Genomic DNA, 13,913 nt, shown 5'->3' with positions numbered 1-13,913 from the left:
AATGAAAAAAAACCAAACAAACAACAGGGACCAACAACCACTTCCCTCTTCCACAAAACCACCCTAAAACCCCCCCAAAACCCTTTCCTGGGTGGGGGCACCCCCAAATTCCCCCCTCCCCCCTTGCTGCCCGACCAACTCAGAGCATCCAACAGCGCTCAGGGAGGGGGGGGGGTCACCAAAAAATCCAAATTTTGGGGTAAATTGAGGTGTGTGGGGGGGGCACAGAGCATCGAACCCCCCCAAAAATGCCCGGTCCGGGCACACAAAGCCCTTTGGGCCCCCCCCCGGCCGGTTTCGCCACGCCGGCATTGCCACATGCCCGGTCCCCCCCGCACCCCCCCGGTCACGGGGGTCGGAGCGGCGGCCGTGCTGCCGTGCCTCAGTTTCCCCATCCCGAACCCCCTCCAAGCCGGGCTTTGTTTCCATGGAAAACAAGAAATTGGGGTGCGGGTCCTGAAAATTGCTCTCCCGCCCCCCGCCCGGCAGGAGGGGAAGGCGACTTCCTCTTCCTCATCCTCATCCTCATCCCCGCGTCACCCGGGGCTCGGGCGGAAAGGAGGATGAGGAAGAGTCGGGGCCGAGTTTGGGGCGGCGGAGAAGTTTGGGGAGGAGAGGGGGACACGTGGGGGTCCCCGAAGCTGCGGGGTGGGGGGGTCCCTGTAGCAGGCAGCACCCCCCGATGCACAATGGGGAGCAGCTGGGGGGGTCCTCACCCCCCCTCCCCTTTTCCATAGGGACCCCCGAAGTGTGGACCCCCCCACACACGCCCCGAGCATCGCCCCAAAAACCCCAAATCACCCCAAAAAACCCAAGATCACCCCAAAAAATCCCCGCGGCCGCCTGGGACATGGCAGAGCCCCCCAGGTTTGGGTGAAGAATGAAGCGACCCCTCCCTCCCTTCCCCCCACAAACAGGAGCAGGGAGGGAAGAGCCCCCCACCCTAAAATGGGGTGGAAAAGTGGGGTGACCCCGCTCGGGGGGGGCTGCGCTGCCGGGACCCACCTTGGCGCGATCGCTCCTGACTCGCGACAGCGACTCGATACGGGACATAATCCAGGGAGCGCTGCCGGCCCCCTCCCGGTGCGATCCCGGCTCCTTCCCGGTCCCCTCCCGGTGCTCCCGGTCCCTGCCCGGTCCCCGCCGGTCCCGCCCTCCCGGGGGCGGGTGGCGCCGCCCCCCGGCCTCGTGCTGCCCGCGGGGCCTTTGTTCGAGCGGGGTCCCCGGGATCCGGCCGGGATCCAGCCGGGATTCCCGGGATCCGGCCGGGATCGGCGCCCCGGAGCCTCCCCTCGGGATCCGCATCCTCCGCCGGCACCGGCACCGGCACCGCGCCCCCCGCCGGGACCGGCTCCCGAGGGAACGGAGCCGGGACTCAGCCCAGCTCTGGGCACGGAACCGCAACGTCCCGGGGGTCAGAATCCAACATCCCCAGGGATCTGAATCCGAAATCCCGAGGGGTCAGAATCCAGCATCCCCAGGGATCTGAATCCGAAATCCCGAGGGGTCAGAATCCAACATCCCCAGGGATCTGAATCCAACATCCCCAGGGATCTGAATCTGAAATCCCAAGGGATTTGGAATCAAACATCCTGGAGGATCTGAATCAAACATCCCAAGGGATTTGTAACCAAACATCCCAAGGGATCTGAATTCCTGCATCCCAAGGGATCTGTGCTCAAGCAACCCGAGGGATCGGTGTCCTTGCATCCCAAGGGATTTGTAATCCAGCATCCCAGGGGATCTGTGTCCCAGCATCCCCAGGGATCTGAATCCAGCATCCCGAGGGATTTGTGTTCCAACTTCCCAAGGGATCTGTATTCAAACATCTTGAGGGATCTCAATCCAATATCCCAAGGGATCTGTGCTCCAGCATTCCCATAGATCTGAGTCCCAACATCCCGAGGGATCTGAGTCCCAGCATCCTGAGGGATCTGAATCCAAAATCCTGAGGGATTTGGAATCCAGCATCCCCAGGGATCTCTAATCCAACATCCTGAGGGATCTGAATTCCTGCATCCCAAGGGATCTGTGTCCCTGCATCCTGAGGGATCTGAATCCAGCATCCCGAGGGATTTGTGTTCCAAACATCCCAAGGGATCTGAATTCCTGCATCCCAACCGAATCCAACATCCCGAGAGATTTGTAATCAAACATCCCGAGGGATCTGCGCTCCAGCATCCCAAGGGATCTGTAATCCAATATCTCAAGGGATCTGTGTTCCAACATCCCGAGGGATCTGAATCCCAGCAACCACAGGAATCTGTGTCCCAGCATCCTGAGGGATTGGTCCCCAGGCTCATCCTGGACTGTCCTCAGCATCCCTGGGGATCAATGCCTGGATTCCCCTCGGGATCAGACCCTGGAATCCCCCCAGACCACCCCCATCATCCTTTGGGATCAATGCCTGGATTCCCCTCGGGATCAGACCCTGGAATCACCCCAGCCCATCCCCTTCATCCCTGGGGATCGATCCCTGCATTCCCCTCGGGATCAGACCCCAGAATCCCCCCAGACCATCCCCAGAACCCCCCCAGCCCATCCCCATCATCCCTGGGGATCAATCCCTGCATTCCCCTCGGTATCAGACCCCAGAATCCCCCCAGACCACCCCCATCATCCCTGGGGATCAATCCCTGCATTCCCCTTGGGATCAGACCCCAGAACCCCCCCGGACCATCCCCATCATCCCTGGGGATCGATCCCTGCATTCCCCTCAGGATCAGACCCCAGAATTCCCCCAGACCATCCCCAGAACCCCCCCAGACCATCCCCATCATCCCTGGGGATCGATCCCTGCATTCCCCTCAGGATCAGACCCCAGAATTCCCCCAGACCATCCCCAGAACCCCCCCAGACCATCCCCATCATCCCTGGGGATCAATCCCTGCATTCCCCTCGGTATCAGACCCCAGAACCCTCCCAGCCCATCCCCTTCATCCCTGGGGATCGATCCCTGCATTCCCCTCGGTATCAGACCCCAGAACCCCCCCGGACCACCCCCATCATCCCCCGGGGCCGCCCCTCGGATCCCCCCCTGCTCCGGCCCCTGCAGCCCGGATGTGGCCCCAGGTCCAGCCCTTCCTCTCCGTGCCTCAGTTTCCCCCCTGACACACTCCCTGGAAAGCCCCGAGCTTTGGGAACACCCCCTTCCCATCCCGAAAGGAAGCAGAAAATCCCATTTGTGAATTCCACCCGTCCCAAAGGCCCCGCGCGCCCCAAAGCTCCGTTTTCGGGGTGACGCAAATCCCTGCCCTGCTCTCCTTCAATTTTTGGGGCTCTTATCTCCCAGCTGCAGCAAATCCCTCCAGGGAGAGCCCCTCCACGGTGCTGCCGCTTCCCTGGGGGTGGAAATCTGGGATAAAAGTGTTATTTTGGGGGAAATGTCGCTTTTTCCCCATAAAACAGCGGCTTGGGAGAGGCCCTGGCAGAGGGAGCCGGGCTGGCATCGCCGGTTGAACATTAACTCCGCCGAGATAAGCCAGGATTTATGGCATCAATCCGAGATAACGCTCCTGATGCCAGCTGCGGCTTTTTGGGGATCCCCAGGTCCCCAAGTGTCACTTGGGGAGCGCCAGGACAAAGCCAAACCCCGCGGTTCTGGGATGCAAAGGAGTTAAATGTAATTTATCCCGAATTTCCCGGCCTGGTGGCACCGAGGGGACACCGAGGGGACGGGGACGGCAGCGCCACCGGCAGCGCTGGGATTAATGAATAACCAGAAAAATCCAGCGGTGCCAACCAGAGGTGTCACCACTCCCGGCTGCCTCAGTTTCCCTGGGGAAAAACAGCGGCTGTGGAACGGGAACGGCGCCAAAAATCCCCGGGGAGAGGGGCAGGATGCATTGGGAGGGGCATTCCTGGGGAAAAATCCCTGGGGTTCAGGAAAACATCCAGGAAAACATCCCTGAGATACAGGAAAACGTCCCTGGGATTCAGGAGAATATTCCTGGGATCCAGGGAAACATTAATGGGATTCAGGAAAACAGCCCTGCAATTCAGGAAAGCGTCCCTGGGATTCAGGAGAATATTCTTTGGGTCCAGTAAAATATTCCTGGGATCAAGGAAAAATCCCTGGGATCCATGAAAACATCCCCGGGATCCAAGAAAATATTCCTGGGATTCAGGAAAACATCTCTGGGATTCAGAAGGATATCCCTAGGAGCCAGGAAAATATTCCTGGGATTCAGGAAAACATCTCTGGGATTCAGGAGAATATCCCCAGGATCCAGGAAAATATTCCTGGGATATAGGACAAGATCCCTGGGATTCAAAACACCCCTGGGATCCAGGGAAACATCCCAGAGATTCAGGAAAATGTCCTTGGGATCCAGGGAAATATTCCTGGGATTAAAATCACCCCTGGAATTCAGGAAAATATTCCTGGGATTCAAGAAAAGATCCCTGGGATCCAGGAAAACATCCCTGGGATTGAAAACACCCCTGGGATCCAGTAAAAATATCACTGGGATCCAGGAAAATATTCCTGGGATTCAGGAAAAAGGTCCCTGGGATTCAAAACACCCCTGGGATCCAGGAAAACATCTATGGGACCCAGAAAAGCATCCCTGGGATCCATAAAAATATTCCTAAAATCAAGGGAAACCCCCCAGGTGCCGAGGCCAGGACGGGGCAGTTCCTGGGCCTCTCTCCTGACTCATTCCCGGCTCCTTGCCGGGTTTTAATTAAACTGCGGGTTTTAATGAACTCCTGGTCACCAAAGCGTGATCAGACCCTCGGGGGGGGCTCGGAGCGGGGGCAGGACGCGCCCGGGGCGCCCCTTTCACCCCCGTTCCCCATGCCCAGATCCCCGTCTCCTCCCGGTACGCCCGGAGCGCGGCTGTTCCTCCTCTTCCTCCCGGAGCAGCCAAAAACCAGCGGAGAAAGCCCGGGGTGCTCCGGGAGGGATCGGTGTGGGAAGGGAAATGGGGGGGTCCGCTCATAGGGACCCCCAAAGTCACCCCAACATCGGCAGAACCTCCCGTTGGGAATCCCCGGTACCGGATCTGGGGGTTGGAGCCCCCCAAAGGAGACCCCCATGGGCTTACTACTACTACTACTATTATTATTATTACTATTATTATTATTACTATTATTATTATTATTATTATTATTATTATTATTATTATTATTATTATTATTATTATTATTATTATTATTATTTCATTATTTTATTATCATCATTATCATTATTATTATTATTACCATTACTATTGTTACTATTATTATTACTATTATTATTACTATTCTTATTACCGTTATTATTACTTTTTTTTTTTTTTTTTTTTTTTTCCCCAAATTGGGGAGAACATTTCATCCAAGCCCCGCTTTTCCAGCCAGGACCGACCCCCTCCCCACCCCAAAACGGAGCCCGAAGCCCACCCCGACTCCCAGGCGCCTTTTCCCCTACAACAGCCCCGAGCCAACACCGCAATAATCGCAATAAACGCCCCAAGGAGCGCCGGGTTCCGGCCCCGCTGCGCTGCCGGGACGGGGCCGGAGCCGCTCCCCGGGCGGTTCCGGATCCCGGGCGGGGTTTGGGCCCGGGGGGGGACGCGCGGGGCCCCCCCAGATGCGAACAGCTGGCGGCTGATCCGGCGGGGGGAGGAGGAGGAGGAGGAGGAGGAGGTCGGGGATTAACGGCTCCGCTTGGCGGCAAATCGGGGCCGCCCGGGGCAGGGGGGCGAGCGGCGTTTGACCCCCCCAAAACCGGGGACAAAGCCAGGGCCGGCTGCGGGGTCCCCTCGTGCCTCAGTTTCCCTCCCTGATGGGGGTCCCCCCCGTCCCCCGAGGCACCAAAGCGCCTCGGGAAGGGGCGGCAGAGGGGAAACTGAGGCACGGGAGGGGAAGGAGGAGGAGGAGGAGGAAAACATTCCCGAGGAAGGGATGGCGGCGGGAATGAGCGCTGGGGATCCCTTCCCCGAGCACATCCCGCGCTTTCCTTTCTTTGGGATCTTTTAGGTCCCAGAATCTGGCAAACAGCGAGCGACGGAGCCGGGGGGGGGAGAGGGGAAACTGAGGCACGGCGGAGCATCCTTGAACCCATCCCGTTCTCCCGTTTTTCCATTTTCCCGTTCTCCCGTTCTCCCGGTATCCTGTTTTCCCGGTTTCCCGTTATCCCGGTTTCCCGGTTTCCCGCTGTCCCGTTCTCCCCTTCTCCCGTTGTTCCGTTGTCCCGCCGCGCCGCTCCCGCCCCGTTGTTGTTTTCTCCCCGGTTGTTTTTCCCTCCCGCCCCGTTACCTTTGTCTTGCCGGTCATCCTGCGGATGAAGCTGAGGGTCCTGTCCAGGGGGGTCCCTTCCCGGCCCGGGGGGGTCCCCGCCTCCCCCGCCAGCCGCTCGCGGCTCCCGGTGCTGCGGGACGAGGATGGCGATGGGCGAGCCCGCCGGACAATCCCGGCTCTGTCCCCGCCACAACGGGGAGGAGCGAGCGTGTCCCCTCCCCGCGGCCAGCAGGGCCATACAGAGCCCCCTCCTGTCGCCTCTGCCCCCTCCGTGTCCCCTCTGCCCCCTCCGTGTCCCCCCTGTCCCCTCTGTCCCCTCCGTGTCCCCCCTGTCCCCTCCCGGGGGTCCCCCCGTGCCGCTGCCCCCCCGATTTGGGGAGCGGGGAGGGGCGTCCTGGTTGCTTGGGGACATCCTCGGAGGGGACAAAGAGCTCTTGGAGGGGACAAATCACCCCCCGGAGGGGACAAAAGCCACGCTTGGGAGGGGACAAAACGTCCTTGGAGAGGATAAATTCCCGTTTGGGGGGACAAATTCCCGTTTGGGGGGGACAGATCTCTATTGGGGGGGACAAATCCCCATTTGGGGGGGGGGATAAATCCACATTTGGGGGGACAATTCCCAATTAAGGGGGACAAATCCCCTTTGAGGGGGACAAATTCTCATTTTGGGGGGACAAATCCCCTTTTTGGGTGGGCAGCTCCCCATTGAGGGGGACAAATTCCCATTGAGGGGGACAAATTCCCATTGAGGGGGACAGATCCCCTTTGGATGGGACAAACCCCAATTGGGGGCGGACAAATCCTCATGGGGGGGACAAATCCCCATTTGAGGGGTGACAAATCCCCATTTGGGTGGGGACGAGCCACCCTGGGACATAAATCACCCTCGAAGGAGGGGACAAGATGCCCTCGGGTGGGGACAAATCACCTTCAGAGCCACTTTTGGAGGGGGCAAAACCCCATTTTTGGCAGGGCAGCGTGTCCCCATCCCTGTCCCTGCCCCCATCCCTGTCCCCAAGGCCGTCCCTGTCCCCGCGGGGCTCCGGGCCAGCCCTAATGAGGACGGCAATGGGCTGTGACAGGCGCGGGGAGGGGACAGGGACAGCGCGGGGACACTCAGGGGACACTCAGGGGACACTCACCCTCCGAGCAGGCTCTGCTGGGAGGCGAACGGGGGAATTTCGGCAGCTGGAAAAGGAAAAAAAGGAATTTAAAAAGGAGTTTAAAAGGTGGCGATGAGCTGGGGGCGGAGGGGGTGATAATTAACTAATTAACTGCGGCGGCAGCGCCATCGATTCTGGGTCGTTAGCGGGGAGGTCGGAGCAGGGACAGCGCCAGGGGGGACACGAGGGTCCCTCCACGGGGGGACAGACGGACGGACGGACGGACAGACTCACCCTCCTGGCCGGGGACGCTGGCCGGGATGACACCGAGGGACGCGGATTTGAAACGGGACCAGCCCCGGCAGCGCGGCCCGGCCCGGGGCGCCGGGAGCCGCCTGGCGTCCTCCTGCCGGCGGGGACAGCGACAGTGGTGGCACTGCCACCCTCCCGCCCCGACAGCGGTCCCCAGGTGGAAGCGGCTGCCGGGGGCAAGGAGCGTCCTGGGCACTCGGGGCGGTGGCAAAGCCACCGGGGATGGCGGCAAAGGCACGAGGAGAGTGACAAAGGCACCAGGACTGTGGCAGAGCCACTCAAGGGCAATGGCAAACCGGCAGGACCGCGGCAAAGCCGCCCGGGATGGTGGCAAAGGCGCAAGGACGACGCCAAAGCCACCAGGACGACGCCAAAGCCGCTCAAGATGGTGACAAAGCCTCGCAGGACAATGACAAAATCACTCTGGGCAATGGCAAACCAGCAGGACGATGGCAAAGCCACCTGAGGTGATGGCAAAGCCACCCAAAGCGGCGACAGCCTCACCCCAAATGATGCCAGAGCCACTCAGGATGGTGATAAAACCACTTGGGGTGACAACAAAGCCACCAGGAGGATGCCCAAGCCACTCAAGGGGGTGACAAAGTCTCTCAGGAGAATGGCAAAGCCACTCTGGGCAATGGCAAAGGCGCAAGGAGAGTGACAAAGCCACCGGGACTGTGGCAGAGCCACTCAAGGTGGTGACAGAGTGTCTCAGGACAATGACAAACCAGCAGGACGATGGCAAAGCCACCTGGGATGATGGCAAAGCCACTCAGAGCGGTGACAGGCTCACCCCAAATGATGGCAAAGTCACTCAGGACGATGACAAAGCCACCCGGGACGGACAGCAAAGCCACCAGGATGTGACCAAAGCCACCAGGATGTGACCAAAGCCACCCAGGACGGACAGCAAAGCCACCAGGATGTGACCAAAGCCACCAGGATGTGACCAAAGCCACCCAGGACGGACAGCAAAGCCACCAGGATGTGACCAAAGCCACCAGGATGTGACCAAAGCCACCCAGGACGGACAGCAAAGCCACCAGGATGTGACCAAAGCCACCAGGATGTGACCAAAGCCACCAGGATGTGCCTTTGCCCCGGTGCTCCCCTCCCCGGTGTCCCCTCCCCTGGCTCGGGTGGCCGCTGGGTGACCCCAAGGTGACAGGAGGGTCCCACCTGTGCCCGCCTCACGTCGGCCTCGTCGTCGTCGTCCTGCGAGAGCAGCGAGTCCAGCTCGTCACTGCTGTGCACCAGGGGGGCTCTCCGGGGGTCCCGGGGGCGCCCACAGAGCCCCCCCAGCTGCTCCGCGCTGGAACCCAGCTCGGGGCTCCTGCTGGGGGGGCACGCGGGGAAAGTCACCCCCAAAGCGGCTCCTCGAGGGGGGCACGGCCCCAAAGAGGGTCCCCGAGGGGTGAGCAGGGAATCTGGGGTGTCCCCACTCAGGCAGGGATGCACGGAGGGTCCCAATCCCCAAATTTGGGGGGCTCAGGGATGCAGGAAGATCCCCGACCCCGCTGGAATTGGGGGTGTCCCTACCGAGGCAGGGATGGATCCCAGTTTGGGTTTGGGGGTCTTGGGGACGCGGGAAGGTCCCGACCCCGCTGGATTTGGGGGTCAGGGCTGGGGGTGTCCCCACGCAAAGCAGGGATGCACAGAGGGTCCCAGTTTGGGTTTGGGGGGCTCAGGGATGCAGGAAGACCCCCGAGCCCACTGGATTTGGGGATGTCCCCACCCAGGCAGGGATGGATCCCAATCCCCGTGTTTGGGGGGGCTCAGAAGACCCCAGACTCCCCAGTCCCCGGGTTTGGGGGCTCAGAAGACCCCCCGACCCCTCTGGATTTGGGGGTGACGGTGTCCCGGGGTCCCCCCGTACCTGAGCTGCCCGTAGCCCGCCATGCCCCGCGGTTCCTTGCCCGGTTCCCAGCTGTGCCTCCGGAAAGGGTCCGGGGAGCTCCGCAGGGCCCGGGGTCTGCGCAGAGGGATCCGCCCTTCATCCTCCTCCTCCTCCTCATCCTCATCCCAGGCCGTGCCGGGCTCCAGGACGGACACGCAGCGGCGCCTCGGGGGCGGGAGCCCCCCGTAGGGCTCTGGGGTGACTTGGGGGGGCTCCAGGATTTTGGGGGTCTCCAGAACTTGGTGGGGCTCCAGGATTTTGGGGTGCTCCAGGATTTTGGGGTGCTCCTGGTGGCCGGACACTGCAGGAAGGGGGAAGGGAGGGGTTGAGGGGGGTCCAGCCCAGCCCTGAGGGGATTTTGGGGGGTCTCAGCCGGAGCAGGGGGGGCGTTTCTGTCTCCCCGCGGTGCTGGAGGGTCCCCAAAGCCCCCAGGGGGGGCGGGAAAGTCAAAATTCACTCCCCCTGCCCGAGGCTGAGCTCTTGTGGTTATTCATTAAACTGGGAGGAATTCGGGAAGGGAGCAGAGAGGCGGGGAAGGGGAAAATGGGAAAATGATGGGAAAGTGGGAAAATGGGACTGGGAAAGGGAGAGGGACTGGGAATGGAATGGGATTGGGAATGGGAAATGGGAATGGGGACAGGAATGGGAAAATGGGGAAATGGGGAAAAAAATGGGAAAATGGGTTTGGGAATGGCTACGGGAATAGGAATGGGAGTGGGGATGGGAAGTGGAAATGAGAAAATGGGAATGGGAAGGGGAAAATGAGAAAATGGGAAAATGGGAAAATGGGATTGGGAATGGGAAAGGAATGGGAATGGGAGTGGGAGTGAGAATGGGAGAGGGAGAGGAAATAGGAATGGGAATGAATGGGAAGATGGGAATGGGAGAGGAAATAGGGAAATGGGAATGGGATTGGGAAATGGGAGAGGGAATGGGAAAAGGATTGGGAATGGGAAAAGGATTGGGAATGGGAAAAGGATTGGGAATGGGACTCCCCACCGCAGGGGGACCCCGCAAGGATGCAGCTCATCCGAGCCCCCAAATTCCCACCCCTGACGGGAGGGATAAACCCCCCAGAGTGGGGAAGGGGCCCAGGGGGCTTTAGAGGGACTGGGGGGTCTGGAATGGGATCTTGGAATGGGACCTGGGGTGGGTTTGGGATGGGGCTGGGAGAGGCTGTGGGATGGGAACACGGCGGGGTTTGGGGTGGGATCTGAGCGGGGTTTGGGGTGGGATCTGAGTTGGGATCTGAGCGGGTTTTGGGGTGGGATCTGAGTTGGGATCTGGGGGATTTCAGCCTGGCCATAGCCCCTAAAAGGCCCCACGAGACCGGGAAACCCCTGGGAATCCTGACCCCCTCCCAAAATCCCGACATCCCCCCAGAACCCCGAGCCAGCCGCTCCTGCTGGGATCCCCTCCTGGATCCTGGGCTGCTCCCGATGGATCCCCCCAGTCCCCGTGCCCCAGCCCAGTGCCACAATCCCCAAATCCCAGCCCCACATCCTGGCCTGGCCAGACTCACCCCGCTGGGGACAGGGAGGGCACTGGGATGAGCTGGGATGAGCTGGGATGAGCTCAGCCGTTTTTCCTGTTTTTACATTCCCAGCCCGGTCAGCTGATGTTAAAAAAAAAGAAAACAACAAAAAAAAAAAAAAAAAAAAAAAACAAAAAAAAAAAACCCAAATAAAAACCACCCCGTTTTCCTTTGTGGATCTGCCCTTGGATCTGCCAGGGATCGGCCACAAACGCGGGATAATAAACATGGAATCATAAATAAATGAGGAGAGGAGCGTGGCCACGGCTCCAGGGGAAAAGCACAGGCACGGCTCTTCCCAAGGACCCACGAGACTCCCCCCACGCAGATTTTGGGGTTCCCGAGCTCATCCAGGTGCAGGAAAGCAGCCGGGATGTGCAGGAGCTTCCCAGAGCCTGCCGGGAATCTCAGGATGCAAATTCAAACTCCGGAGCAGGGAAAGGGAAATCCTGCAGCAGATCCCCCCAAAATCCCAATTCTGGGGACAGATCCCCCTAAATCCCCATCCTGGGGATAGCCCTCCCAAATTCCTGGGGGCAGTCCCCCCAAATCCCAGTCCTGGGGGAGGCTCCAGCCCCCAAATCTGGATCCAGCCCCAAATCCCCCAAATCCCGGTCCTGGGGACAGATCCCTCCCCGAATCCTGATCCTGGGGGACAGCTCCCCAAAATCCCGACCTTGGGGACATCTTCACCCCTAAATCCCGATCGTGCAGCAGCTCCCCTCAAATCCCAGTTCCGGGAACAGCCGCCCCCCAAACCCCGATCCTGGGGGCAGCTCCAGCCCCAAATCCCGATCCCACTCCCAAATCCCGATCTTGGGGACTGCTCCCCCAAAATCCCGGTGCTGGGGACATCTTCCTTCCCTCCAAACCCCTATCCTGAGGGCAGCTCCAGCCCCAAATCCCAATTCTGGGGACATTCCCCCCCCCAAATCCCGGTCCTGGGGGCAGCCCCAAAATGTTGGCTGAGAGTGGCCAGTTTGGATCCCGACCGGGACTCGGGAACAGCGGGATAGCACCGGGATAAGGCCGGGATAGCACCGGGATAAGGCCGGGATAGCACCGGGACAACGCCGGACCGGGAATTTCGGGCGCTGCTCCGAGCTGGGAATGGCCAAACTCATACCGGGGTGGGTGTGCCGGGATTCCCGGAGGGGTTCGGAACCCGGGGGGGCTCCGGTGTTTTCCCAGCACCGTCCGGTACCGGCGGGGAACGATCGGCGGGGGATTCCCCATCCCGGGGGCGCTGGAGGGAACCGGGACCGCGACCTCGGGGGGACCACGGGGAAGGTGGCCGGGGGGGGGGGCTCAGAGGGGATTTTGGGGTGTCCTGCTGTCCCCAGGTCACGCCGGGTCACCCCGGTCCTACCTGCGGGTGACGGGAGCGGGGGTTGAGCTCGGTGCCGGGCGGAAATTCCCAAATTCCCAATTAATTCCCAAATTCCCAGTTCCCAATTCCCAACGAGGTCCCGGCGGTTCCCGAGGAGGGGTCCCGGCCCCGCGCCCCCTCCCCCTTCCTCGCTGTCGCCTCCCGCACTCCAAACGAAGCAGGAACCACCCGGCCGAGCGGAGCCTTTTCCCTGTTAACCCTTTGTGCCGCAGCTCCGGGGGTGCCGCTGCCGCTCCCCAAATCCCGAACCGCTCCCTGTTCCCCCCCCCCAGCCCTCGGCACCCCCCGATTCCCTTTCCCAGCGATTTTCAGGGATCGGGAACAGCCCCCGCGCCGCCCTCGGGGTGAAACTCTCCCTTCCCCGCTCTCCCCGAGATCCTTCCCATGGGATTTGTGGGTGATTCAGCCGGGAACCCCCAAAACCCCGCAAGGCAGGGCGGGGCTGGCTCCGTGCCTCAGTTTCCCTGCCCCAAAGGCAAGAATTCCTTCACCCCCACTGGAATATTCCCATTTTTCCCAACCCGCAGCCTGCAGAACCCCACATCCCACGGGGCTGAACCCCAAATCCACGGCGCTGCCCCCCCACCCCCACCTTGTCCCGGTTCCGCACGGGTCACACACCTCGGGCGATGCCAGCGCAGCCGGATCCAGGCGGGATTTCATCTCCTGGGAAAAACCGGCCCGGAACGGGTTAATCCCGGCTGCACCGGCTCCATCCCGCTCCGGAGGTACCTGCGGGCCCCCAGCGCCCCGATTCCCACCAAAGGGAATATCCGGGAGAGTGGAAAGCTCCGGGTTCTCCTCGCCGGCAGAAATCCCAGGAAAATCCCAAATTTTCGCCCCCTCCGGAGCCAAACGGCCCCGGGTTCCGTCTCCCTGCGGGTATTCCCGGGGATTTGTCCCGCCGGGAAGGTGTTTGTTTAAACAAGCGGGCGGAACGGGGACCTTTGTGCGGGATTCGGGAGGTGCCAGGAGGTGCCAACTCCCCGGACACGAGCCCTGCCCGTTCCCGAAGCTTTTCCAGGGATTTCCTCGGGAATTCTCTCTCCCAGGGCAGGGATTGAGTGAGTCTCCTTTCCCCAGGTTTTTTGGGGGTTAAATTTTGGCCTCGCGGTTTCCTGGTTCTGCGGGTCCGCCCCGCGGCGCTTGTGTGCATAAACCTTTGGAATTAGGGTGGAATTTGGGAAGCTGGGGCTTGAATTCCTGGATGGAGGCGGGAATGGGGTCTTTGGGTCCTTGCCGAGCAAAGCTATGACCCCACAGAGGGACAAAAACTCCTTCCCCAAAACTCCAGAAACATTCCAGGTGTGGAATCTTTCTGTTTTCCAACCTGAATAATTCCATGATTTCCAAGGGAGTTCTGGAATTTTCTCCTCCTCACCAGGGTCCTTTATTGGGGGGGGGTTTCATCCTTCCCGATGCCGCAGCTCCACCCCCCGAAATCCAGGGAGGTGC

General features: G+C 60.6%; 1 protein-coding gene across 4 annotated transcripts in view; it reads right to left on the bottom strand.

Moving 5' to 3' along the window:
- The window catches only part of ARHGEF2 (Rho/Rac guanine nucleotide exchange factor 2), a 30,337-nt gene extending 17,184 nt beyond the window's left edge, over nucleotides 1–13,153 (bottom strand). Inside the window, exons 1-7 of one of the 4 annotated variants that reach the window (XM_059490266.1) lie at nucleotides 13,080–13,153; nucleotides 11,057–11,149; nucleotides 9,514–9,835; nucleotides 8,817–8,973; nucleotides 7,620–7,731; nucleotides 7,365–7,410; nucleotides 6,241–6,352 (exon numbers count right to left, since the gene is read on the bottom strand). In XM_059490266.1, coding sequence (XP_059346249.1) covers nucleotides 6,241–6,352; nucleotides 7,365–7,410; nucleotides 7,620–7,731; nucleotides 8,817–8,973; nucleotides 9,514–9,536 — 450 coding nt within the window. In that variant the 5' untranslated portion in view covers nucleotides 9,537–9,835; nucleotides 11,057–11,149; nucleotides 13,080–13,153. Of the gene's footprint in view, nucleotides 1–1,005; nucleotides 1,111–6,240; nucleotides 6,353–7,364; nucleotides 7,411–7,619; nucleotides 7,732–8,816; nucleotides 8,974–9,513; nucleotides 9,836–11,056; nucleotides 11,150–13,079 lie in introns of those variants that run through there. The other 3 variants (XM_059490264.1, XM_059490265.1, XM_059490268.1) reach the window with 3 other exon arrangements.
- Between the last annotated feature and the right edge of the window lie 760 nt (nucleotides 13,154–13,913).

The sequence above is a fragment of the Ammospiza nelsoni genome, chromosome 28, assembly GCF_027579445.1.
Source record: "Ammospiza nelsoni isolate bAmmNel1 chromosome 28, bAmmNel1.pri, whole genome shotgun sequence".
Taxonomy (NCBI): Eukaryota; Metazoa; Chordata; class Aves; order Passeriformes; family Passerellidae; genus Ammospiza; species Ammospiza nelsoni.
Note: the sequence above shows the minus strand (reverse complement) of the source record. Positions and strands in the feature narration are given on the sequence as shown.